Source organism: Cryptosporidium parvum, chromosome 8 (assembly GCF_000165345.1).
Source record: "Cryptosporidium parvum Iowa II chromosome 8, whole genome shotgun sequence".
NCBI classification, from domain to species: Eukaryota; Apicomplexa; class Conoidasida; order Eucoccidiorida; family Cryptosporidiidae; genus Cryptosporidium; species Cryptosporidium parvum.
This window is the reverse complement of record NC_006987.1, coordinates 1,296,838-1,323,646: the sequence shown is the minus strand read 5'-3', so window position 1 is coordinate 1,323,646 and position 26,809 is coordinate 1,296,838. Positions and strand designations below refer to the sequence as shown.

Below are 26,809 nucleotides of genomic sequence, written 5' to 3'. Positions count from 1 at the left end.
AAATAAGAAAAGTGATTCAATACTGGCTGCCAAGTATTGCTTGTATGATTTTTTTTTTTTTCCTCTAATATAGGACTCGGTACCCAACGTACTGTCTTGGTATACCTATACTTTCTAAACGTAATTAAATAATATATTTAGTGTTTTAAATATAAATGTACGAGTTAAAAATAATTAATTTCATTACTTCATTAATTAAAACCGAAACCAATTTTAATCTACAAAATGTGGATTTATAATTATTGAAATTAAATATATTTAAATATTCTTTCGAATTTTTCTGGTTTTCCTTAATTTATTAGTACATATTTTTGTTTTACATATACTAGAGTTATTATTTCAATAATGTAAATAAGCTTATTCCTAGTGAATGTCTAACAAGAGAAAAAATATGCAGGGGTTAGTCCCATCCATTTTCTCTTAAAAACTTTTCACTAGTCAAAGATTTGTATTTACACATTTCAGATAAACTTTTTAAACATTATTTAACTTATAGCTTCTAGATTTTAGTTCTTTTTGTGAAGAAAAGTATTCAAGTTTATTATCCTCTTACCAATCTATTAGTTACCTTTTACAATGGCTGTAGTTGCAAGAAAAAGCGTGAAACTTTCTCCTAAGAACCCAACAAAGGTCAAATCTACAGGCACAAATAAAAAGAAGCTGCAAGTTTCAAGAGGAAGGTCAAAAACACGGGTTAATTCTGAAATTAAGCATCATAGTGGAAGCCCTCACCCAACAAGATGCCTTAGAGGAGTTTCTACAAGAGCAACATTCAAGAGATCTCCTTCTCCCAGGAAAGATTGGCCATTTGATGAAGCAATACTCTATCCTCCACATCCAAGAATTGGATCTCCTGTTACAAAAGTGAGAGCTAGATCATCTAACCCATTTTTATCAAATCCCAAATCGAAAAAAAATGTAAAGATGAACAGTTGTTCTGCTAAGCCAATAGCTTCACAATCTCCTGCTTTGAAAAAGTATAATCACCATTCTGGTTCACCAACTCATCACCTTCATCCAACAAGATGCCTTAGAGGAGTTTCTACAAGAGCAACATTCAAGAGATCTCCTTCTCCTAGGAAAGACTGGGCATTTGACGAGGCAATACTATATCCTCTTCATCCAAGAACTGGGTTGCCAAAAAGCCCTAAAATTAAGACCAGAACATTAAGTAATACCAAGAAAGCTATGGACTCTGAAAAAGAGCAAAAAAAGACGCCGATACGAGCTGTCAGAAGTGCCTCTAACAAAAGCATCAGCCCTAGCAAATCCAAGAAGTCACCCATCAAATCTATTAGCAAAAAAGTAGGTCCAATATTGAAGAAAAATTGTAAGGAAAAGGTCATACATCACACAGCAAATCAATTAAATAGGGATAACAAAGTTTGCAAATTTGACATTAAGACTGAAAGCATTGCAACTGTTTTAGATGGAGAAGAAGAGTATATTCAAAGCCCAGTAACCTCAATGCATGTTGGATGGGGAGGAAATCTCTTGAATTATTACTATTGGAATAACAAGATTGCAGGTATAGTAAGAAATCATTAATTTTCTAATTTTTATATTTCTAAATATATTAAATTTCTTAACTTATCTCTTCAGGTAAAAACATAATTCAAATTTCTAGAGCAATTCTTTGGAATGAAGTTCATAACGGATCAATAGTCTGGAAACCTCATAAATGTATTAATGACTTTCGCCTAGTTAGTCACTCAAGAGAACTTTATAACCCATACCCTTCTGCGAGTAAATTACAAGTAGCAGAGTACATTTGGCAGTTTAGAGACTTTTATAATAAAACTAAGCAATCAGCCACAGAGTTTCCAGCCTTATATGAACTTCTCTTTGTGAAAAAAGATTCTTTTCTTTCTTCAATCTTTGGAAGATTATATGGAAATCCAATATCTCATGAATCAATATCTCGAGAAATGTTTTCCCAATCACTTTTAATGTGCCATAAAAACTTTGTTCGTATCAATGAAGTCATCCAAGATCAATCATACCCATTTTCTATATTTGTCATGGAATATTTACCTCATTCTTGTATGAAATGGAACTCTAAGACCCAATCTTATCAGGCACCTACAATTAACTCAAATATGGAAGATGTTAATAAAGTGTATACATATCACGGCTCAAAGCTTATTTTTTCACAAGTTCTGGAGGGAGTAAAATACCTTCACTCGAAAGGTGTATCAGGAATTTACTTTACTCCCGAGTCGATTAAATTATCACATTCTTTGGGTGAAACATATATTGATAAGAACGGAAAAAAGCTGACTCAATTATTATTGGTTAGTTCTACAAAAAGCAACAATAAGCTCGAGAATTCTGTGAAAAATAAATCCAAAATTGAAGTTGATCCGGAACTTTTCGAATACTGGAAGCCAGCCAAATCAGTAAATATTTCAAATGAATTTGATTCTGCTGCTATTAGCCATATTAAACATATTATTCAAGAAAAAAAATCTTTACCTGCTGATATTCAAAATGATTCATTTTTATTTAATCCAATACCTTTTGTTGAAGACCTTAGAAATTTCTATAATACAGAACTTATACAGAATAATATTAGATCTGAAAAAGGAAAACTTATGGTGAAGATGAGTTCTCCATTTAAAGGTATGGCTACGAATCATAAAGATATTCTTTTTTCAGGTATGTTTATTAAATTAGCCAAAAGTTTTCAAAACATATTTTTAGGGAATAAATGGCTTTCACCACCTGAGTTATTTAGCAGGATGTTTAACAGTTTAAATTCAGAGGTTGACTTGAGAAAATGTGATGTTTGGAACTTGGGAGTACTTTTACATTGTTTGTTAGTTGGAGTACCCCCTACTCTAGTCAATAAGAATGTAATAATTGATAAAAAAATCCCTAAAGAAGTAAAAGTCTTATTACTATCTTTATTAAAGGTCGATCCTCTTCTCAGACCTTCTATTTTTGATATTGAGCAATACATTTGACTGGAAAGAATATGGTAAAAGCTATAATAAACTTAGAAATACTATTAATATATAAAACTGAAAAAAACTACTCAAAATTTAAAATCAATTGAATAATTTCTATTTTTTTCCTCTTAGAATCCTTTTTTGAGAGGTCTGTGTGCTTTTATGAATTTTATTGGTTTTCACATTTCTTCAATTACGAAAATAATTATTTTGAATTATAATAATCAAATTCAAACTTACCTTGCTACAACACTTTTATTAGTAGCAGACTCTGCTCTTCTAGGCACATAAGGAGCATAGTGTATGTGACCACTTCTTGCTTGTTTTTCTCTGTTCTCTTTTCTTTCTGCTGCCTTAATAGCATTAAGTCTGGCCAAACCTACTTCGACTGCGAATTCACTTTCTTCTCCATTACTAGCTGAAGCATCAGTAGATTCTGAAAAATCGACCTTTTTCCCAACAACCATTTTCATAGGTTCTTTTATTCCAAGTGTCTCGGATTCTTCAGAAGCTTCTTCAAAGTCTCCGGCCATTAGTGATTCGTCAGAGACTCTATTAATTGTTGGTTTTTGTGTATTTTTAGTACTTTCTACAGGATAAAGCTCTGATGCTTCAATGGAAGATTCTTCAAACTCAATATTTTGTTTTTTTGCTTCTTTTTTCTTCTTTTCTTCCTTCCTTAAATTATTCAACTCCTCTTTTGCCCTAATAATTCTGAATATCCTTTCTTTCTCTTCAGGGGTTTTGAATGGGTTCCTAGGGTTTTAATTTAGTTAGATCAAGTCATAAATAAATTCTTAGATTTCAAACTTACCTTTTCAGTCTTTCAATTGCATCGTTAGATAAATCGAAGTTTTCAAACTCTCTTTTCCTAAGTACTCCACCTTTTGTTTGTTTCTTTCCAAAAGCCTTTTTAATTGCCTTTTCTCTGCTCACATTGCCTACAGTATCAGTATTAAGCAATTCAGGATGTTTTGTTAAATAAATCTCTTCAAATGGGATATTACTTTCTTCAGGTGGAGGGAGCAAAGATCTATCATTTTCCTCGAAAGCCTGTAACTCTTGAATTTTGGAAAACCCTCCAACTGGAGCTAAACCTTCACTATCAGCTAATTTATCTGATTGCTGAATTGGCATTAGTCCTTCTTCTTCATTGTAATATTCCATACTGGGAACCAGACCATCTTCTTCTTGTCCAGTTTTATTGTCAAAATAAATTTCATAATTAGCATTTTCTGGATCCAAAACAACAATTCCTTTGTTGCTTTCTTTCCTTTCTGCTCCCAAAATTACTGCATCTTCGTCTAGTTTTAAACTTCCCTCTGGATAAATGGGTTCTTCATATTTCATAGTATCCATCTCAGTTGACGCATTTTTTTTATCCGTTTCCTCGGGTTCAACTGAGTTTTCTGGCTCATCTGTTCCCATTTCTTGATATTCTGATCTGGATCCTTCATTTATTGGCTCTTCCTCCTCATTGAGCTGATTCCTTTTCTTATCTAATTCAAGCGAAATTTTTTCCAGTTCTTGAAGAAGTGCCTCTTTTTCTGCAATCTGAGAAGATAACTTATCACTTTCTTCCTTTTTAGCTTCTTCAGCTAGCCCTTGAAGGAACTTATTTCTGAAAAAATCATCTCTTGCATATTTTAGTTCTTTTAACTCATCATTATAAGTAATAACTTCCAAAGGGTTTTGTATTGGCACAAGTTGATTTCCCATATCAAAACCATTCGAAGACTCTGAATCTGATTCTATATCACTTTTTTTCATTTCAAGATCTCTATATTTATCTATCATCTTTCTTATACTATCTCTATCAACCTCTTCTCCATTATTTACTGGCTCTATACTTTCAGCTTTGGCTTCTGAATTCTTAGAGGAAGAACCTGCTGTTTCACTCAATATCATTGATCCAGAATTTTCTCCTACAATATCGCTAATTCCAGGTGAAATTTCAAACGGGTTTACAACTTGAGACTCTCTTTGTATTGAACTACCGAATTTTTTAGCATCTTCTTTGGTAATTACCCTTGATGGGATTCCTTTTGATCTCTCTTTTTTCCTTTTATCTTCATTATGTCGTCTCATAACTTTGTTCTTCATCCTGCTAAATACTGAATTTTCAACAAATTCATCACCTGAATCATAAGTATTAATGAGCTTTTTCTGCAGAATTTTATCAAATCCTCTTCCCGGAACGAATTTTTCGTAAACTCGTTTATTTTGCTGTTCAGCTAGCCCAGTGCTCACCCCCTGTAAATTATCTTGAAATGATACGCTAGGATACGAATTAGAAAATTCAGAATCGGAAAAGGGATCTATGTCTGCCGAATCTCTGAATTCTTGCGAGTATTTTTTTTTATGTTCTATTTCTGGGAGTATATCATCTTTTAAATCAATTATCAATGAATTACTTGGATCATCTGAGTCAAAAAATACATTATCTGAACCTACACTTGGGATACTTTCTGGTATGCTTATTCTACTAACACTACGTGAAGCTGGTGATAGAGATCTCCTTTCTGATTCAGAAGCATTCTCTCTTCTTCTAGCTTCACTTTGTGAAGATTGTGGTCTAGGAGTTACTCTATCAGACTCCTGCTCAGAGTCTTGTTTTTGAGCGCTATCCAAGGACTTTAAACTAGGGCTTTTTCTCTTTTTAATGTTTTTTACCATTTGATTCTCTTCTTCTGTTTCCATTACATTAGATAGTTGGCTTTTAGATCTCCTAAAAGGATCTTGTCTAGTTTTTTTTTCTTCGTCACTTTCTTCGCCTTTAAAAGAATTTAGTGTTTTTCCCCCAGTATTTGAGATTGTTCTTGTTCTATCAGTAGCTCCTGCCCCTTTAATTTGTTCATCATCAGTTTCTTCCGTCAAAGTTTGTAATATTGGCCTGCTAATAATTATTTTACGTGCTGGCTTTTGCTCTTCTTTTTTTTTAAACAACTTAAATATATTGGGACCAAACACATTTTTAATTTTAAGCTTTCTATTCTTTTTTTCTTTTTCAGCTGTTTTTTTTTTGTTATCCTGCTTTTCCTCAAGAGATTTGTTTACATTTCTCCGAGAAGTAGTTGGTTGGGTAATTCCCTGAGCACCAGATGCTTGAAAAATTCTTCTAGCAGCAGGCTTTGGGGGAACTATTTTAGCAGTTGGTGTTGATGGAATTCTTCCATCAGTTGTTTGAGAAACTTCCTCATTCGTATCTTTAGAAGGTTTAGGTAAATTTTTGGAATCAGATTTTGGAATAGGTGAAATTTTAGGAGTCCGTTCCTGGCTTTCTTCTTCCTCATCTTGGCTAAATGAAGCCCTTTTCTTGGGGCTAATTATTTCATCAATCAATTTAATACCAGTTAAAAAGGGAACTTCATTTGAATTTTTATTTCGTGCTTTCTCACGGTCATCATCATTCATTTCTCTAGGTAGTTTACGAGGTTTCTTGATTCTTTCAAGTTCGTCCAATGTAGATCGCCTCTGATTATCCATATTATTTATTGCTTCTTCAAGCATCTCGCTAATATTTTCATCATTTCCTTTATTTAATTCTTTATTATTTTTAAATTTCAAACTTTCTTTTTCAGCACCTTTTGGTATCTCAAACTCGTAATTAAAAGTAGATGCACTAGAAATGGAAGCATTATCCAAATCAGAAATACGTTTTGATTTGCAAATTTCTAAACCATCAGTTGTTTTTTTTGAACAGAGCAAAGCCTGCCTCAAATCACGTTCAGTTAATTCGGGATTTCTATTTGAAAATTTACTTGGAGTTGGAAGAATAATGGCATTTTGGGGTGATCTTTTGTTATGTTTACCTTTTTCAACTATTTTATCCAAATCAACTGTAAAGGGGTTTGGTTTTGGACTTGTATTTATTGTTAGTGAAAAAACCCCAAGTTTGATAAACAATAAAAAGCTTAATAAGATACGTAGACTCATAACATATTCCTCTATAATACACGATGTAAATTAGAATTAGTAGATTTTGTTTGCAAATTCTATGATTCTTCTAAATATTCGTTATCCTGTTATTCTTTCTTTTTTTTTTTTTTTTAACAGGACTCGTCAAATTCAAGCGTTTTAAGATCTATTCGCCCGCCAATACATGCTTAACAGGCGTTACTAAGATAAAGTAAATTAAAAAAAACACGAGAAAAATTTGTGAATAATTAGATAACTTTAAATGGAATACAAATTTGAAAATCTGCAGCTAATTTGTTTTCATTTAGATGAGATTGTATATATAATTTACCCAATTGCTAAAATAATCTAACAAATTAGGACTATTACAAAAAGAAAACTATATTATTAGGTAAGAAAAGTTAAAATTTTAGAATCACCAAAAACTTGAAATCAATTTTGAGCTAGAACAGATGATACGAGATCCATTATTATATCTGATGCCTCGCCTCCAGAAAGTCGTAACAACTTTGCCATTTGTTCTTGGCTAGGAGCAGAAACTAGTAAATTCTTGGAGAGTGGTGGAGAGATCAGACTTGAAAAAGCGCTTTTTGAATTGCAAACATACTTTCCAACTCCCAATGCCCAAGCAAGTCCTCCTGCTAATTTACCTTCTTCATATATATTAGGAATAGCTATTGGTACGCTCAATTCTCCTTGCGACTCATCAAAATTTGAGGTTTGGGTAAAGTCTGAACCTTCTGAATCAGCTCTAGATATCTCTGATGGCTGTTCACCATTTATTACTCTCATTATCTCTGCTTCTCTCTCCTCTCCTGACTCTGGGCTTTCTTCAACATTAATACTTTCCAATTGAACTTCTTCCAAATTCTCTTCAGGAATTTGTTCTAATTGACGAACAGAACCCTCTGCTCTACTCATTTCACGTTTCTTTATGCTTTCCTTATATTTGTTTGCCTCCTCCTTTGCCTTTATGTCTTCATTCTCAAAGAAATTAATCAAGCTATCAATGTTTTTCTTTTCACTACTTCCTTCTGTATTCCTAAGTCCAAGTCTGTTTCTTGGAACTCCAATTGGAGCAGGGACATTACGTGCATTTTCCTTTTCAAAATGCTCAATCAACATCTTTACTCTGCCTTTATTATTATCTGGTAATTCCTCAGGTTTTTCACTTTCTTCTTCTACTGAACTTTCAACAGCTGCTTTTTGCGACTCTTCAGCAGGTACCGATACAGATTCTTCTCTATTAGTCACTTCTGACTCTTTCTTAGAACCTCCAAAGGAACTTATAAAGTTCTTAAAAGTATCTGAGATTCTTGAGATAATTCCTGTTGATTTTTCTGAAGGTTTACTACTCTCTTCAATCTTACTGGAAGTTTCTTTAGACTTGTCAAATTCTCGCTCAGACTCTTTCTCTGTATCTTGTTCAGGTTCTCCCTCAGATTCTTGTTCAAACTCTTTCTCAGACTCTGAATCTTGTTCTTGCATCTGAAGAGGTTCGGTCGCTGTCCTACTCCTTTCTCTAATATATTCTGTTGGAACTCTAGCACTTATATCGTTTTTGATTGATAGTTCAGAGGCCTCTGGAACCTTGATATCAGTATTAGCCAAGAAGTCTTCCAAATCTTCTGGTTCCTCCTCTGTAGCAACATCTTGAGAAGGGTACTTTGGCATTCCCTCATCCAGAGTAATGGTTGTTCTATCTTCCAAGTCTGCAGTACTCGCTTCACTCCCTTCCTTACTATCATCTGCTGTATCTTCCAAATACTTCTCGATTCCAGAGACTTCTTCCTTTTGTGAAGTTTTACTTTTTTCTGAATGCTCAGAACCGGAATACTCACCATCATTTTTAATTTTTTCCTGATTATTAGATGATGTACTAGCCTCATGCTTCAAAGCGTCGTTTAACAATCTATCATATGTTTCGTGTGGAAGCTCATCGGAGAAATCTTCACTAAATTTAGCTCTGTATTCAGAAACTGACTTCTCCATCTCCTCCAAATTAGATTCATATGATGCATCATAATGATTTTCTTTGCCAGAAACCGTACTTGGTTTATGCTTGACTGAATCTTCATTTTCAACATCTTTAGCAATACTAGATCTAGATCCTTCATTTAGAACAACACTTTCAGGCAAGCCCTCTTGTAAAGATTTTTCTCCAAGAATTTGAGAGTCAGAAGATCTCAAAATATCTTCCTTATTTGACTCCTCTACCTCTGATTGTTCAGGAACTGCTGATTTTTGCTCTTCCCCGCCTACATATTCGCTGCTCTTTCCAGATTCTTCTGAAACAATGCCTGGTATCGCTCCCTTATTCAGCATTCTGTCGTAATCTTCATCATAAATAGAAATAAATCCATCTTTCATTGATTCAGATTTTGGTTCAGAGCTACTTTCACCGTCAAAATGCTCAGCTACCGGTGCTGGAGCAGACCTTGATTCTTCTGAAACAATTTCTTTCTCTTGTTGAGATTCATCGACGTTGTGTCCTAGCTCAGAAGATTCATTTGAGGAAGAAGGTGAAAAGTCGCTATGTTTGTTAACAATGATGTTATTTTCGGAGGATTCAGAATCAACTTCATAATTATCTAGTTGAGCGCTATAGTCGCTCTTCTCAAAACCAAGATCTGATTCTTTGGAAGCCTTATCTTTTTTTCCGCTATTATTTCGTCCAAAAAAACCGAATAATCTACTTAAAAATCCGCCTTTTCCATTTCCTGATTTGTTTGAATTTACAGAACTTGCACTGGATGACCTACCATTAAGTTGGTTCATTTCATTTCCTCCAGGACGTATAAAGCTGCTAGACTCAACTACTATTGGAAGCTCAAAGAGCAAAATATTTAGTACTAAAATTAAAAATAATATATACAGTTTCATTGTAATAGAATAAAATATCTCCTGCTTAAATGTTAACTTCTCTTATACTACCATTTCTGATGTATTGTATTTATAGATCCACGTTCCCGCCAAAGTGTCAAATTAACAGAAAATACAATAGAACGAGTATATTAAAAAATCATTAAACTAATAAAAAGAATGTAAGTTATTAAATCTAATTTAAGATTAATATAGTTGTTAGTTAGATATTTATGCTAATCTAGCCTCTTTTATTGCCTCTTCAATTTCCTCCTCGCTAAAAAGATCTCTACGACGTTGCATTCTTCCTGGTCTAAGTTTCGGGGCAAACGACATAATCCATTCCTTCTCAGACCCTCCTTTTTGCTTTTCGAATATTGTCCCAATTGATCTATTTTTTGGCCTTGGTTCTTTATATTCTTCAGAAGACGCTCCTCTGAGCATCTTTTTCATAGATTTTTGTTTATCTGTTTCAACCTCCTCGTCATCAGACACTAACCGAGATTTTTTTTTATAATGTATATCATCAGAATCTAGCTTATTAACCCTGACTAATGTTGATTTTTTTACCTGAATATTCCCCATATTCAAGAAGTCGTCGGAATCAACAAAATCTGCATCGTCAGTGGAGTCAGTTATCAGCTTATTAAGAGTTTGATCTGAATCCTTTTCGGATTGATCAAAAAGAAAATCAAGCTCTTCAGATGAAATTTCGTATTCTTCTGTAGGAGAAATTCCTCTTTCCTTTTTGTTCTTATTTTTTTTCTTGATTTTTTTCCTTTTCTTCCTCTTTTTTCTCTGTTTAGCAGAAGTCATGCTGTTTGCATTATACTGGTTCAAATCTACCTCTTTGTCAAAAAATTCGTCAAGTTTCAAATCATCAGCATCTTCCAAGCTATTTAAACTCTTAATTTCGTTATCACTTAAAATAAATTCATCCTTAAATATTAAATTTCCCTCACTATCCCCATTCATTTCAAATAACCTATGTAAATCTTCCATAATTAAATTTGTTTCGTCTATTTTTTTATTGTCTTCAATATCTCTTTCATTGAGCCATTCAATTTCACTCAAGTTGATTTCCTCATCATTCGCTTGGGCTTTTTCATTATTGGTAATTTGATCTAATAAAATGTTATTATTCATACCAAAATCTTCGTTTTTCTTTTCTTCAATTTTAAATAGTTCATCAAGGTATAAATTATCATCTTCTGAAAGTGGCTCTAAACTACTTGGTTTATTTTTGTCCTCAAAATCTAAAATAAGTAAATTATTTTCAATTTCATTCTTCTCCAGGTTAATTTCTGGTTCTTCAAATAAGGTAGATATGTACATATCATCATTTTGAAAATTCTTTTCTTGATTGTTTTCAATCATTTTATCAAAATCCAAACCAAACTCATCTAAAGATGAATCAGTGCTTATTCCTCCATCATTTATCAGATCATTAAGAACATTCTCAATTTCTCCATCTTTAACGGTGGTTCCTGGCTGAATTTCAAATATATCTAGATTTTTGTCATTTTCTACAGCCGAGTTATATTGACCGTCGTTTTCAAATAATGTACTTATTGACTCTTCTGGATCTTCTATAGAAAGTGTTTTATCACTTTTGGTTTCAATTCCAGAATTTAGTTCAAATAAATCACTATCACCCAATTCAATTTCATCAATATTACTTGAAGCTTTTTTATTTTTAGTAAGACTATTTTCCTTTTCTAATTCATTCAAAAAAGGTATAAATTCACTCTGGTCAAATTGTTTATCTATATTACCTTCTTTAAATAGACCTTCCAATCCAAAGTCATCTTCGAAACCTTGATCTGGAATATTATTTTCTCCTATTAAAATATCAAAATCACCTATGTAATCATTCCCATCTTCTATAATCCCCCCATTTTTTCCAGTTAATCCAATATCCAAACTTCCATCAATTGTATTGATATTTGTCGATTCTCTGTCATTTTCAATAAAATCTGAATAAATATTACTTATATTATTATCAATAGCTTGATCTGAATTTGTTCTTATTGTATCTATTTGATCAATTTCTGGAATCTCTACAGGAAAAGAAGTATTTTGATTTAAATCATTAATAATATCATTAAGATCTTCGTAAATTGAGTCTAGAGTACCCGGATCTCTCATCAAAGCTTCATTTATTTCTATTGCTGAGTTATCGTCCGCTCCTGGAATACTATTAATTACAAGACTTAATTGGTCATTTGGTACAACAGAAGGTTCGTCTTTTTCGCTTTGAGTCTGGCTTTGTGTTGATAATGGAATTTGTGAATTAAGTCCATATCCAACATTAAGTTGGCCATTAGGTAAATTTAATGCGTCAAGCTCCTCTTCATCTGTAAATTCCTCTGAATCCACTGTACTAGCAAACTCAAATTCTCTATTAGCTCCTTTTTCATTCAGCATTCTCTCTAAAAATTCGAATTCATCCTCTTCTAATGGTCCATCAGCACTCAAATCCTCCAATACCTTGAATTCATCATTTAAACCCACTGTTTCCGGCAAAACTGAATTATCGGGAAAATCCGAATTAATTCCTGGAACTTCAGTACCTGGATCACCCAACTTTGTTAATTCCTCCAATTCTGTTTCCAAATTTTTATTTTGAATTTCAAAGCTATCATTTGGGCCAAAATTAATTTCATTATTAGGAATTTGTAAATTACTAGCAGCTTCATCCAGATCTTTATCTATTTCTGCCTCATTTATCCTTCCATACGCGTTATTATCCATCTCAAAAAGACTTGGGTTCTTGTCAATATCAAAACTAGGATTTCCTACGTTATTAAGTAATTCCAATTCAGAATTAATATCTTTATTATCACCACTCATAGGATTTAATTCAATTTCAACATCCCCTGTATTGCCAGATATTAATAATGAATCAAGGAAATTGTCAGTATTATTTGGTTGAATATCTATTGCTTCGGTTCCTTGAATATTATTTAACTCGTCGTAGTTATTTTCAATATTCAAATTATTTCCTTCTTGGATCTCATTTAATAGGTTTTCAACTTCATCATTAGTATCCCCTTGACCGAATTGGACTTCATTTCCAAAATCTTCGCCTCCAAGAATTTCATTTTCATTTATTCCAAGGTTGTTCGACTTATTAATTCCATTTCCAAATAAGTCGTCAACTCCTGTGTTATCTACAGTTGAACCTCCAAGACTGTCTTTTAATTCTTCGAGACTTTTGTCTAAATCCTTTACTTCTTCCCCATTACCAAAATCTAGCTCGCTAACTATAGTAGGCCCTCCTATCTCATTGCCTTCTTCAATTCCCAAGCTAGGTTGATCTACTGTAGGCAATCCTTCCGCAATTTCCATATCATCATTATCGTTAAATTTTTGGTTGCTAGCTAAAATACCATCCAATTCTAAATTTTCTTTTGAGCCTATTCCAGAATTATCAAAGCTATCAATAGGTGTGTTTAGGCCATTGAAAGTTGAATCTAAATCATCAATATCGTTTCTAATTTTGTCTTCTATAGGTAAATCAATACCTTTTTCTGAACCTGCTTCAAAGTCATCATTATCCACATTGTTTAAACCTTTGAAGCTAGAATTTCCAAATGAATTAGAGTCTCCTGAATTTAAATTATCTCCTGTTTCAATATCGAAACTAGGTACTTCTTTTCCAAATCCTCCCCCTTTATCATTGTTGCCCACTGAGGAAGAGTAAGAATCATCAAATCCGCCTTTATCTCCACTTCCGGATAAAGGATCCCCCTCAAATTCATTATTTCCTAAACCTCCAGATCCTGAATTCCCTGTGGAGTACTCTAAATCATTTTGATTTGTATTTCCCCCTCCAAAATTTCCACTAATTCCACCGGCTTCCATGGAATTAGAATCTAGGTCTCTATCAAAATCGTCTCCTTCGCCCTTACCTTTCGTTTTAGAACTTCCAACTTCTTCTGCTGAGCCAAGATCTGAGTCCTCGTCACTATCTCTTCTGTAATCTCCACCTCCTATTCCAAAAGCATCATTACTTTCAGAGTATGAATCTCCTGTGTTACCTTCAAAATTGTCCAACCCACCCCCTCCAGAATCTAAACCACCATCTTCTCCTTCGTCTCCACCTCCACCAACTTCGGCCCTATCTCCTAAATCTGAATCTTTATTGCTGTCGCCCATATAATCACCACCATCTCCTCCAGAATCTAAATCGCCTTCTTCTCCTTCGCCTCCACCTCCCCCACCTATATCATCTCCGCCATCTTCCAAATCAGAATCTAAGTCCCCACCCTCTCCATCTTTATCTCCTCCATCATTTCCACCATCTCCTGAATCAGAATCTAGATCTCCACCTTCTTCATCCTTATCTCCTCCGTATCCTCCGGAATCTGAGTCGCCTTCTTCCCCTCCTTCTCTATCTCCAGTATTAGATTCTCCGTCTTCTCTTTCATCATTATCACCTCCATCATCTCCGCCATGATCACCATCCCCTGAACTAGATTCTTTGTCCTCTCCTTCATCATTATCTTCTCCTCCTCCCCCATCTCCAGAACTAGATTCTTCATCTCCTCCATCATTATCTCCTCCACCATCTCCTCCATCATCTCCTCCACCATCTCCTCCACCATCTCCTCCAACATCTCCTCCAAAACCTCCATCTCCTGAAGTAGATTCTTCTTCCTCTCTTTCACCATTGTTTTCTCCGCTTCCACTTTCTTCCCCATCTCCAGAATTAGATTCCCCGTCTTCTCCTTCATCATTATCTCCTCCATCATCTCCGCCATGATCACCATCCCCTGAATTAGATTCTTCGTCATCTACTTCATCATTGTCTTCTCCACCTCCGCCTTCTCCATCTCCAGAATCGGAATCTAATTCCTTACCTTCTTCTCCGTCGTAATCTGTTCCTTTTGCCTCTCCTCCAGAATCAGAATCTTCTTGATCTGTACCTCCTATGTCCCCACCATCTGGAGTATCTTCTTCATTGTTTCCATCCTGGTCACTACCATCTGTATCATCTTTATCATCATTTTCATCTTCTCCCTCTCCGTTATGGCCAAGATCTTCTCCATTTCCAGAGTCTCCATCCAATTCATCTTGTCTAGTATCCAAGTCGTCCTTCTTTCCCTCATCTCCCAACTCTTCGGCATTGGTATTTTCACCATTATCCTCATTTTCCATGTTATCACCTTCATGACTCTCAATGTTTTCTTGTCCTTCTTCTAAATCATCATTAGACTCATCTCCCAATTCAGGATTTTCTTCCTCTTCCGGAAATGAGTCATCATCTTCTTTATTCATCAAGCCAGATCCAATGCCGACATTTGAATATGGATTATACTCATTAGGAGGGAGGCTATTAAGCCCTTCTACATCAATCTTCTTTAAGCCATTACTTTTTTCTGATTCCATAGTAATTTTTGCGTTTCTTACTTTGGTTTCAGAATTTACTAAGGATATCAAATTAAACTCTTCCTCATTCTTATTATCTGCAGTGCTCTCTTTAATACCGTTATCTTTTATTTTCCTTATTTCTTCTAACTTTGCAACTTCTATAATATTATCAGTGTCATTATTTAGAGTGGGGTATTCTCTAGAACTATATTCATTTTTATCAATCTCAACTTTTTCACTATCTATTGTAGAAACATCCTTTACTTCATCAAAAAAGCCAGTAACCTTTTTCTCTTGATGTTCAATTTTATCTTTAACTTCATTTTCTATTTTTGTTTCTTTGGCCAGCTCCAAATTAATACTTTCTGATTGTTTTACTTGAATTGAAGAAGTTTGATCATTCTTCTCTTGAGCAAAATTTGAACTAACTACTGAATATGACTGACTTTGATCGTCTAACTTGGATGGTTCATCATTCACTGCTATATCTAGAAGATATTTTAAGACACTTTTAAAATGTTTCAATGGAAGTGAATCTTCCTCTGGAAATAAATGCGAGAGATAAACTCGAATTTTACTTTCTTCTTCTTTTCTAAGCTTTTTTTCATTTGTGATCTTAAATATTTCTTTGTCACAATTATCAAAATTCATTTCGTGTTCTATACTATAAGTCATAGCGATCAAAAACTCAAATTGAAGAACTAAACCAAAGGATTTCCAAATTTCAAAAGAGTGTCTAGGCAAAGAAAGCAAAGTAGAGAAAGGAACTATTTTACACCCTGACTTATGAATCATTCCAAACTTACAAATCTCGTACCTTATATCTTGTAAAGTCATATACTTAGGAATCTTTATTTCATTTTTGCTTATTATTGTAGATATAATTGCTTTTGTAAATATTTTATGTCTGTCTTCTTTTTCAGAAGATTGTCCCATTGTAGCAACTAACAAGAAGTAGTAATTAATAACAGGTAGCTTCAGCTTCAAAGGAAGATTCATCCAAGTTTCAATATCTTCTTTTGAAATTGTTGAAAAGATTTCTAGAGCTAAAGGATGGTAAGCTTCAGGATATTTTTTTTTTAACTTTTCTCTGTACTCTTCTCTAAGTCTTTCTTCAGTATTTTGAATTTCTTTTATCTTCTTTTCCATGAATTCCTTTCTCTTTAATTCCTTCTTATCAATCTCTAGTAATGTTTGTATTGAATTTGAAAATAAACCATTGTCTGCTTCCAATAGATCTTCATCAAAATAAACATCACTAGAGAAAATATTTGAAACATCGTCAAGTAGTTTACGATATCCCTCAACATTATCATTCTCTGTTTTGTGTTCAACAACATCTTCGGGAACTGAATCTGAATTTAAAAGCTTCCCCACTGGGCTATTGTATATTTTATCTAATGAAGACTTAAGTGCCTTTAAACACAAAAAATAAACTTGCGTTTCTGTAAGATTTGATCTAAATTTCGGCAATTCTCTTTTACATTCGCCCAAAAACTCTTCCTTCGTCATGTATTTTGAGACTAAATTTGATGTTAATGAACTTAAATCATTACTAATTCCCTGGGTCTGACATATTAAAAATATTAAAATAAGAAATATTAAAATGAACTTTTTAATAAACATATTATACACCACATAGAAACGAAAGTTTTGCTTTCTGGGTACCTAAAACTAATTCTCTCTTAACCTTCTCATCTAAATCTCTTCTTTTAGTTTCTTTCATTCCAAGTTTTATTTATATTATGTTAATTTTTGTGTGTCCAATTTTATATTTGTACACACGCACACAATCTATCTATTAAAATCTTTAGCTTAATATAGAAAGTTTACTTGTTCAGAATTGTTCTTAAACATCAACAGACACTTACTAAAATCCTGTTTTTGTGAATATTTGATATTTGAACTCGCTTTGGGACTTTCATTTGATTTATTTATTCGTTTTCACGCACACGTTACCCTTGTAGAAAGATACCCACAAGAATATTAATCAAAAAATTAAAAAAAAAGAAATTTATTTTAAAAAAAATACTTAAAACTACGACCCAATAAAACTGTATAGTGATGCTTTGAGTTTTAAAGACTCTGATTCATCTAGAAATGTTTTCAATGAATTTGTATTGCATTGGATATCATATTCTTTAAACACACAGTCCCATAGTACCAAACCAAGTTCAGTGGCCATTTGGAAAGAAAGTTCTGCAATGTTCTTCTGCTCCACATCTGTTAACATTTGTGTAATAACTTCTGGGTTAAATTTCTGTTGTCCAATTTCAAAAAGAATACCCATCATTAGCCTGACTTGATGCCATAAAAAAGCAGATCCTTTGATTGTTGCAACAGCAAATGTCCTGTTCTCATCTACAAAATTGATATCAAATTCATAAATAGTACGAATATAAGTTTGATTTTTTCGATTCTTCAAGTCCATCTTACAGAACCTTCTATAATCATGGGTTCCTAAGAACTGTTTTGCAGCAACGTTCATTAGCGGGACTTGCTCTGGTGGGATTTTTGGAAACTTGGATATCTTTGTTCTTTCATGGTTTAAAGGAAAGAAATATTTATAAAGTCTATATTCACAATCAAAACGAGCACTGAAGTCAGGTCTAACCTCGCAGTAACCAATAACTCTAATGTCCCATGGTAGCACACCATTCAACATTTCCATATAATTATAAGGTTCCAAGTTCTTCGCTCTTGTCCTCAAGTTAACTGAAATGTAATTTCCAGCAGAGTGAACTCCTCTATCTGTCCTTCCGCATCGAACTAAGTCGCATGAATCAATATCTTTAATGAGTCTTAGCTGAAGCAGTGCCTTGTAGATCTCTCCCTCTATTGTAGGTATTTTATCGTCTTTTTGAAATGCTATTCCCTGGAAAAAAATTAGTTAAAATATCATTAATAAAGACCTCCATAATTACCATTTTTTAAAGAAAAATAATCGGAGTAGTCTAGAATCACCATTTCGGTAATTGATTTTTCAACTTACAAAATAGTTAGTTCCTATATAGGAAATTCGAAGTAAAAATCTCGAAATATCAACTAATGACCAATCAATACCTAATTCTCTCCGTCTTTTTTTACCAACTATTTCCATTATTTATTCTTTTTCTAATTTAAAGAGCCAACATTCAATTTATTTTTGGCATGTCAAGAATTACTATATTTTTAAAACTTTTGGCGGGAATTAATAATTCACAATACATGAGAAAATATAAGGTGAAAAATAAAATAAAAAATTAGGCATTATTTTATCTATAGTAGGTTCAAAAATCCTGGGAACTTTTTTGATGATTCGATTTTTATGTTTTTAATATTATTATCTTTGTTATATTTTGGAACAAATATAGGGGTGGCAAAGAGTGCTAGTAAAATAATAGTCAAATATAGTATGGAAGAGGTAGTAAAAAATATAACGAGGGTGAAAAATATAGCTGGGATTGCAAGCGTCGAATGTATAATTTGCTTAATTCTGAGAGGTAGCTTACTGTAGTATAGTGAGTTTAGTAATAGAATATGTGAAGGCTTAGTAATATTTTCATTATTAATAAGAGGGAATTCTGAGTCTGGAAAAGTCTCTTTTGAGTCAATAGTCCAAAGAAATTTGAGATATGCAATTACAGTAATTAAGGTAATGAATCCATAAAGAGTTGATGCGCCTGCAGCAAAATGCTCCTGGTTAATCAATAATGTTAAAAAAGAACAAAACATGACAATTCCCAGAGAAACGAGAGTTTCTTGAAGAAATGATGATCTATAATTTTTAATATTTTTGATTCTGTACCATTGTGCGATAAGAAATTGCGAAACTAATCCCACATCTGAAGTAATGCACCCAATAGATGAGAAGCAAGCAGAAATAGTAATCATGCTCGACAAAAAATTTCCTCCTACCAAGAATCCTGAAAAAGTGAAGAAATTACCAAGCTGAAACGATCTTCCATCTCTGTTAAAGTGATTCAGAATACAACATCCGCACCAAAGAGGAAGTATATATAGAATAGAAACGAGAATTGCGTTTGCAATCAAGCAAAACTTAAAGTCCCTATCATTTGTTAATTGACCCTTTGAAGCTTTCGAATTAGGAGAGAAAGACCTCTCATAGCCACAATTTAACCACATCACATATTGAAGTCCAGTGATCCAGTCTAATTGGCTTCTCTCAGGTAAATCTGGAATTGCTCTCCATGAATTTATTGGGATTGAATAAAAAGTAAAAATTACCATTATTATTAAAGGCGCAACCACAACACTAAACATCCAAATAATATAGTCATCAAAGTATGTAAGAAGTAAAGAAACTGCAATTATTAATAGGAAAACAATTACTGAGATAGATAACTGGCCACTAGTAGAAAATGCACCATATTTTAAAGACCTTGAAAAAGAGTGTATATATGCTGATGCTACACCTACGTAGGAAGAAAGCATACCTATTTCCATAAAAATGTAAAGTACATCCAGAAATACAGCTAAAAATGGGTCAAAAATACTTTCACACCAGCTTTTTGGGCCTGAATTTGGTGGAAATGATTTGTTTAGCATTTCATAGATCAAAATCAGGGGTATTGCGTAAAAAATACAAATACATATCTGAATTAAAGTAAAGTTTCGCAATCCAATTACTGGAAGAACTACCTCAGAACCATAAGATCCCCCACTTACTGTGAAAAACGATGTAAAAACCATCGTAATCCAGGGCATCCACCTTTTTTTGGTCCATTCTTTATTATTTAAATTTACTCCATTCGACTCCATTTTAATATTGAAACTTAATTGTTCTTCTACGTTTTATAATAGCGTCATGCATCAATATTCTCTTACATCCTCTGATTTATTTTACGTTTTAATACTATTTATTTCGCTAAATCACCTTTAAAACACACAAATGAATGCAAAATTTATGTGGCGCCATCTAACTTTTATTTATACATGCAAATCTATGACGAGGAAATAAAGAAGAAAAAAATGGAATTTGAAGGTTTAAAATGTTCAGTAACTAGCCAAAATTTAGTCTTATATTGTAAAATTTTCGAATAGAAAAATGTGTGATAAATCGATAAAGGGAGAGTTAAATCTATAAATAAAACTTTAATAGTTTGCGGGAGAAATTATTTAAGAAGGGCATTTACAACTGAAGGAACTGATAATGTCTTAAGATTAAAGTATTTTTGGCCAGTTCCAACAAAAACAACTGGCTGTCCAGTTGTGTAAACCATTGATAAAGCAGCGCCAACTTTATCATCCACAGTGTCAAATTTTGTGAGAATAATTCCGTCAATGGGCCTGTCCCCAAATTCAACAAGGTATTTGTTAAAAACTTGAAGTTGATGAACAGCATCATTCCCAACAAGAGCTTCCCCAACAAATAAAACTAGGTTTGGATTATTAACTTGCACTAGTTTGGCCAGTGATTTCATCAAAGGAACATTGTCTTGCATTCTCCCCGCAGTATCAATTAGAACGACGTCAAATCCTTTATCTTTAGCATAAGAAATCGCATCTTTGGCGACCATGGCCGCATCTTTACCATATCCTTTCTCATAAAGTTGAACCCCCAAACAATTTGCATGGGTTTTTAGCTGTTCGATTGCTCCTGCCCTAAATGTGTCGCATGCAACAATCAATACATTTAAATTTCCTTTGTTCTTGAGCAAATAGCAAACTTTAGCCAAGTTTGTAGATTTTCCCACTCCATTCACTCCAAGGAAAACAATAGAGTAGACTTGACTATGTTGCTTTGCCTTTAAAGCATCAGAGAGAACATCAGTAGGCTTCTTAGGTGAGAGGATTTTGGTAATTGCATCTCTTAAACTGTTTAGTAAAATTGTGTCTAGCTTAGAAAAGCCCCCTTGAGTCTTTACCCCAACCAAAGCATTTGATACTGAGTCAATAATATCTTGAGCTATTTCAGATGCCACATTCTTCTCAACTAGTTGGCTCTTAAGTTTCTGAAGCGGCTTCTCAACCATTTCTGCTGTTAAAGTAGTATTATTATTTAAAATTCCAAATTGGCTTGAAAGAAAATTACTCCAGTATGATACAGCTTTCTTCTCTTGATTGATTTCCTCAATCTCATCATCACTAACCTCATCTTCATTTCTTTCGTAGAAACTGAGTTTGGATTGGCTCTCTTCCGAGTTACCACTCCTCTTTGAGTAATCAAGCATTTCCATATTCTTCTTTGTAACTTTTTGATTGCCCCATTGCCTACTTGCTTTCTTAAATTTGGAAGTCTGAGAATTGGTATCTTCGGAATCTTTATTTTTGTCATCGTAACTTTTACTCTTAGAATAAGAGTTTTTTTCATCTGAGCTGTCAAAAGAACTAAGGTCAGCCTTACTTCCCCCTTTTTTCATCAAATTTGAATCACAAAAATCTATCATCTCAACAAATTGGTCACTGAAACCCTCAAAGTAGGTATCGTCCTCGACAGAGTCCAGATTTTCCGTAATTATCTTTATTATTTTCTTTCTTGCCATTGTGAGCAGTGTCTCAAAATATGTGCCTGAAGAAACAGCCGAATATGCATTTTGATAAACAATAGCCAAGATAATCTGATGTTCATTGATTGTGCTCCAGTTTACTCTATAAGCTCCCTGATCATAGTATTTTTGTGTTAACCTTTCTTCCAAGAAAATATGCTCTACTAAGCCTTGTAGAACCTGTTCTAAGATCTCCTCTGGCCCTGCATCTTCGCTTCTATATGACCAGAGAACTAGCCCAGTTTTGTTAAATACAAAAAATGCATCTATCATTCGAAACTAAACCTTTTGGGCTTTTTCTTCCTTTCTCCTTTAGTTTTTCCCCTTAAGTCTTTGAATGGAAGCAATAACAGCTTGGCGCCAATGCCCCACCTTTTATTCCAAAGTATTAAATCGAGGCAATGTAAGGAAGAAATAGCTAAGTAAATAATATATTACTTAAATGTGATATATTATTTTGATTCTCATATTATATTTTAGGTAATTATTGTTTTTGAAAATGCAGGATAACTTGGAAATATTCCGAAATAAATATCACATTAGATGTAGGTACACAAAATTAACTTATTGCACATGTACAAAGGGAAATAAGAATTTTTACTACACTGGAGATCATGAGCTCAAATCTATGTTTGAAAAGATCTTGCCTTCATCTCAGATCCACGAACTACTGAAGCTTCTTGCTGATAGTAATGAGGCAAGAATTGGCTTGAGATCCAGTACTCAGAAATATAAGCGCATTGAAAGAATAGTAGCAAGGGAGAGAGAAGAATTCAACATAAGATATGAGAAAGAAAAGAAGAGAATTCGAGAGCTGAATTCTGAGAAAATGTCAGATATTGTGGTTTCAAAAAATTCTGAGTGTTCAGAAGATAGTGAACAAACTGCATTACTTGAGGATGTTGATAAACAAGGGTCTGGAAATGAATTGGATGAATCTACAGCCACTCAGTGCTGTGCCGAGGAGTGTTCTGACAAAGAAAACTATGAGAATATTCTTAGATGTAATGTTTGTCATAAGTCTTTCCACACTTGGTGTTGTTCACCAAAAATGTCTGAATATATTAAAAATAGCTTCCCTTGGGCTTGCTCTGAATGCATCAGTTGTACTGTATGTAAGAGAAGTGATAGACCAAGTATTCAGGTTTTCTGCGATATTTGCAGCCGCTGCTTCCATACATCATGTTTAAATCCAAAGCTTCATAAAGTTCCGAGAAACTTCTGGCTCTGTGACGATTGTAAAGTATGTTCTAAGTGTCACAAACTAATCAATTTCCCAGTGGAAAATGGAGAAATTTTGTCTGAATCCCTTCCAGAAGGTTTCGACTACTTAGATTCAAAATATGGAACAAGAATTTGCTATGAATGCAAAGAAGATGAAAAGGATTTAATATGCGGAGTTTGTAATTGTGCCCTGTACAAAAGTGGAAATAGAGTATGCTCCTTATGTAAAATGTATGTACATAATAATTGTCTTAATGCTCAAATATGCAATTTATGTAATCAATAAGAAACAGAAAAATAGAAGTATATTAGGAATATAATTAAATTTAATATAATCAATACCAAGAGTTGTTTTCCCTACGTTTATTCCATGATTCTATCATTAGCCTCCTTTCTTCTGATGATTGTCTTTGGAATTTTCGAGGTCTTGATGATTCTGAGCCTTTTCCGTCATCTCTAGCACTAGACTTCCCACATGAATTTGTTTTCCTGTGAAGATATTCTGGATGTTCAGAATACATTTGATCAAATATCTTATCCTTTACGCATCTTGGTACGTGCTTTATATGCATAAAGTTGCAATATCCTCCTCTATTGCAACAACCATCTATATACTGTCTGCAACGAGCCTCCTTAAAATCGCTAACAGGTGAAAGCTCGATATTGATAGGTTTACCAGCATACATCTTTCCTCTCAGATTGGCCAATGCAGTTTTTGCATATTCTTCTGTTGAAAAACGAATGTATACGTTCCCAATCATATGATCGCCAATATTATCGCAAATCAATAATTCTAAAATCTCACCATATTTTGATAATTCCTTAAACATTTCCTCATAAAAAACCTCAACCTTGTCAGATTCTTCATCTGCAAGCTTATCACTAACCTCTTGGCCTTCAGCTATTGCCAAAGCTACTGGACTATTCTCGTAAATATGCCTAATAATCACTGTTGGACTACTAGTGGGCTTATAATGATTCCTACTGCACTGATCTCCATGACGGCACGCCCCAATTTTCCAGTAGAACGGACAGTTTACACGATCCTCTTCAGTGCCTAAGATCCGAGCTAAATGTTCTGCCATTTGTCCATTCTGATTTACATCTCAAATTATGTTCACTTCTCTTATTGATGGCGCCAAATATTTGATAGAATACTTAACAATCTTCCCTAAAGTAAGGAACCTAAGTAAAATCAGGAAAAAAAAGCAGGGAGATCAATAAATAAAAAGAACAAAGAATAGCTTCATCTCTAAAATATATGTAAATAGATATCACGAGTATTAATTCAAAACTTGGAGACAAACGCTGTTGAATGGACTAATGGCTGGACAGTAAAATATATTAATGTAACACAGCTCAGTGAAAAGTTACCAGGGAAAAAAAAGAAAGTCGATTTTTATCAATCTAGAATTGTAATGATATCCTAATATAATTTACCCACACTTGTATCTTTATTAATAAGTTAAATGTATTAAGACCTCCCGCATTTGAGCGGCAACCCCTCATTTAGTAAAATCCAAAAGTGGCTTTGTCCACAATAGCTCTTTCTATAGACAGGAGAATGACGTCCATATTTGAACCTTAGTCCACATGAAAGTGTGGAAGGGTGCCGAAAATCTCCCTTAGGATAAGCAGGCAAGAGCCTGGACGAGTTTCAGTTGAGCGCAGTCTACTTCGAACTCCATTCAACAACTTAAATTTAATATTAACGCAAGAAAAGAAATATGTCTGGTCGTGGTAAAGGAGGTAAGGGTTTAGGAAAGGGAGGTGCCAAGCGTCATCGTAAGGTTCTCCGTGATAACATCCAAGGTATCACAAAGCCAGCCATCCGTCGTCTCGCACGTAGAGGTGGTGTTAAACGTATTTCCGCCTTGATCTACGAAGAAGTCAGAGGTGTATTGAAGGCATTCTTAGAAACCGTAATTAAGGATGCTGTTACCTACACTGAGTATGCCAGACGTAAGACCGTTACTGCTATGGATGTAGTTCATGCTCTTAAGAGACAAGGCAAGACTTTATACGGTTTTGGTGGTTAAATTACCCAGATTTTACCATCGCAACAGGAGAGGCTAAGGCGTTCGCGTTAATCATTTCAACCGTTAGGGAATTTGGACTGGAGGTTGCTTTTTAACAGGGTGATCATCAGGCCTTATGTTTTATGACAGGCGTTACTAGACGCCACAAATAGTATATGTTGCTCTTTGGGGCTAGTTATGGTAGTATAGTTACTGCTTAATTTTATCTTATATAATTTTTTTTGTCTATTTTGAACGAGATATTTAGTTTGTTATCGACACTTATTTTACTATACAGGTGAAGCTATATTTATTAGAAGGAGTTGCCTCTATCTACTAGTAAGGGTCCCTTGAGATATCCCGGAGGAGGATAGAAAGTAGGTGCATACCATGAGACTTTCATCTTGTAGCCGAAATAAATACAAAGTACCGAAAAAATGAAGGAAATAAGCAATATGAGTGCTGACCAGCCTGGGATCTTACGCTTGAAAATAAAGATTTTTCCGTGAATAACAAAAGGAGTAAGAAATAGGAATAATGAAGATAATGTCATAAGTATAGACATTAGCATACCCTCATGTAGATTCTGTACTCTCGGGTTTTGAACAAAGAAGTCTCTTGATTGATACTTTCCATGTTGAATGCTGTAAACTATTCCAGACATTGAGATTGAACATGCAATTATTGCTAGTATCATTATGATGAAAGGTTTATTTCTTGCTAGCATAATAATATTGTATATGCATAAAATGGATACAATTAATAAAAATATGAGCATTGAGATTCTCTTAACTTTTTCTTCAAAGCTTAAGATTATCTCAAAATTATTTCCAGTTCTAGAATTCAAAAATTTTATCATAGCAACGCTAGAAATATCTTTTTGTTCTGGAATTCTCCACTGGCTTTCTCTACTAAATGAAAGAGATGAAGTTATAAATTGCTTTGTAGATTCAATATAAATTATTGCTGGAAGGAACCTAAGCTTATGAATTCCAACCACATTCTCTACTTTATCCACATATAAATATCCAAAAAATATTTTCTGATTTGGCTTTAATTGTTTGTAGTAATTTTTAGCTGCAACCTCGAAATTATTACTAGAGGTCACACATGATGGACAGGACTTTTTCGTTCCTGTATAAAGGATAACCAAGTCATAGTCTCTTCCATCCATCAAGACGAAGTGTTGATATCCTGTAAAGTTGAAATTAATCAAACTATTTGGGCTCTCTTGTTTGAGTTTTGTGAGCTCATGTATTCTCTCGCATTCAGTAAAAGGGAGAGATATACAAATAATTATTAAAAATAAAGGAAATAGTAGCGCAGCCCTAAATAAATCCACCATTATAAGATTTCTCAAGCCTTAATTATTTTAATTCAAACTTAGATCCAATAACTTTTCTTTTATTACTTTCCCATTATTTGGTTATTTTCACTTGATCAGGAGACACAAGGTATCAATGGCGGTATTTTTCATGCATTAAATTAAGTATTTCAAGAATGTTTAAAAGTCAAGAATTGAGGTGAGCCTCAAATACTGATTCTTTAAGACAAATATTATTGGTGTGTTTCTTTCAATTTAGTAACTTAATTTATCTTAAAAAAAATGTTCCATTTTACCAAAAACATACTTAGAATATAATTATGATCACTAAATTCCAAGATTTGTGAACAAATTTCTTTAAATCAAAAGGTAATATAGCTAAGCTCTAATTCTTTAAACTTATTATTATGCCTTCCACTCCATTTTTTTAAATTTGATGCAATTATTACCACTATTAATAATTATATGGTATCGAACATATTGGCGCCAATATTGAAAATGATTATTTAGTGATTATTTGCATGTAAAATTGTATGGAGAAAAAAAGCTAAAAAAATGGGAAATAAAAGCCAGAAAAGGATTTGGAATTAAGATGATAGATTTCATATACCCGAAATATTTAAGGCATACTAATGTTTTTAAATTAAC

The 26,809-nt window shown here is 33.6% G+C and overlaps 12 protein-coding genes across 12 annotated transcripts; 4 read left to right on the top strand and 8 right to left on the bottom strand.

Moving 5' to 3' along the window:
* Window positions 1-576: 576 nt before the first annotated feature.
* Window positions 577-1,548, top strand: cgd8_5330 (hypothetical protein; the record flags this gene model as incomplete). Its single annotated transcript, XM_627411.1, has 1 exon — window positions 577-1,548. One exon carries the CDS (start codon window positions 577-579, stop codon window positions 1,546-1,548), a length of 972 nt encoding a protein of 323 aa, XP_627411.1.
* Window positions 1,549-1,928: 380 nt separating this feature from the next.
* cgd8_5320 (Ser/Thr protein kinase) lies at window positions 1,929-2,966 on the top strand (the record flags this gene model as incomplete). Its single annotated transcript, XM_627410.1, has 1 exon — window positions 1,929-2,966. The coding sequence occupies one exon, from the start codon at window positions 1,929-1,931 to the stop codon at window positions 2,964-2,966; it is 1,038 nt and encodes a 345-aa protein (XP_627410.1).
* A 795-nt stretch (window positions 2,967-3,761) lies between these two features.
* Window positions 3,762-6,887, bottom strand: cgd8_5310 (signal peptide containing protein; the record flags this gene model as incomplete). Its single annotated transcript, XM_627409.1, has 1 exon — window positions 3,762-6,887. The coding sequence occupies one exon, from the start codon at window positions 6,885-6,887 to the stop codon at window positions 3,762-3,764; it is 3,126 nt and encodes a 1,041-aa protein (XP_627409.1).
* Window positions 6,888-7,301: 414 nt separating this feature from the next.
* cgd8_5300 (signal peptide containing protein) lies at window positions 7,302-9,752 on the bottom strand (the record flags this gene model as incomplete). Its single annotated transcript, XM_627408.1, has 1 exon — window positions 7,302-9,752. One exon carries the CDS (start codon window positions 9,750-9,752, stop codon window positions 7,302-7,304), a length of 2,451 nt encoding a protein of 816 aa, XP_627408.1.
* Window positions 9,753-9,962: 210 nt separating this feature from the next.
* cgd8_5290 (large protein with possible signal peptide and acidic plus glycine repeats) lies at window positions 9,963-16,733 on the bottom strand (the record flags this gene model as incomplete). The annotated part of the gene is made up of 1 exon (XM_627407.1): window positions 9,963-16,733. One exon carries the CDS (start codon window positions 16,731-16,733, stop codon window positions 9,963-9,965), a length of 6,771 nt encoding a protein of 2,256 aa, XP_627407.1.
* Window positions 16,734-17,145: 412 nt separating this feature from the next.
* cgd8_5280 (Deg1p-like type II pseudouridylate synthase TruA) lies at window positions 17,146-17,997 on the bottom strand (the record flags this gene model as incomplete). Its single annotated transcript, XM_627406.1, has 1 exon — window positions 17,146-17,997. A coding segment is annotated over one exon (852 nt), but the record flags the coding sequence as incomplete, so codon positions are not given.
* Window positions 17,998-18,365: 368 nt separating this feature from the next.
* Window positions 18,366-19,868, bottom strand: cgd8_5270 (integral membrane protein predicted amino acid permease, 11x transmembrane domains; the record flags this gene model as incomplete). The annotated part of the gene is made up of 1 exon (XM_627405.1): window positions 18,366-19,868. One exon carries the CDS (start codon window positions 19,866-19,868, stop codon window positions 18,366-18,368), a length of 1,503 nt encoding a protein of 500 aa, XP_627405.1.
* A 353-nt stretch (window positions 19,869-20,221) lies between these two features.
* Window positions 20,222-21,868, bottom strand: cgd8_5260 (Srp101p GTpase. signal recognition particle receptor alpha subunit; the record flags this gene model as incomplete). The annotated part of the gene is made up of 1 exon (XM_627404.1): window positions 20,222-21,868. One exon carries the CDS (start codon window positions 21,866-21,868, stop codon window positions 20,222-20,224), a length of 1,647 nt encoding a protein of 548 aa, XP_627404.1.
* A 226-nt stretch (window positions 21,869-22,094) lies between these two features.
* cgd8_5250 (protein with 2x PHD domains) lies at window positions 22,095-23,105 on the top strand (the record flags this gene model as incomplete). The annotated part of the gene is made up of 1 exon (XM_627403.1): window positions 22,095-23,105. The coding sequence occupies one exon, from the start codon at window positions 22,095-22,097 to the stop codon at window positions 23,103-23,105; it is 1,011 nt and encodes a 336-aa protein (XP_627403.1).
* Window positions 23,106-23,154: 49 nt separating this feature from the next.
* Window positions 23,155-23,925, bottom strand: cgd8_5240 (U2AG splicing factor U2AF U2snRNP auxilliary factor small subunit CCCh+RRM+CCCh-like; the record flags this gene model as incomplete). Its single annotated transcript, XM_627402.1, has 1 exon — window positions 23,155-23,925. A coding segment is annotated over one exon (771 nt), but the record flags the coding sequence as incomplete, so codon positions are not given.
* A 621-nt stretch (window positions 23,926-24,546) lies between these two features.
* On the top strand, window positions 24,547-24,858 carry cgd8_5230 (histone H4; the record flags this gene model as incomplete). Its single annotated transcript, XM_627401.1, has 1 exon — window positions 24,547-24,858. The coding sequence occupies one exon, from the start codon at window positions 24,547-24,549 to the stop codon at window positions 24,856-24,858; it is 312 nt and encodes a 103-aa protein (XP_627401.1).
* Window positions 24,859-25,150: 292 nt separating this feature from the next.
* cgd8_5220 (signal peptide, 4+ transmembrane domains) lies at window positions 25,151-26,182 on the bottom strand (the record flags this gene model as incomplete). Its single annotated transcript, XM_627400.1, has 1 exon — window positions 25,151-26,182. One exon carries the CDS (start codon window positions 26,180-26,182, stop codon window positions 25,151-25,153), a length of 1,032 nt encoding a protein of 343 aa, XP_627400.1.
* Window positions 26,183-26,809: the final 627 nt, after the last annotated feature.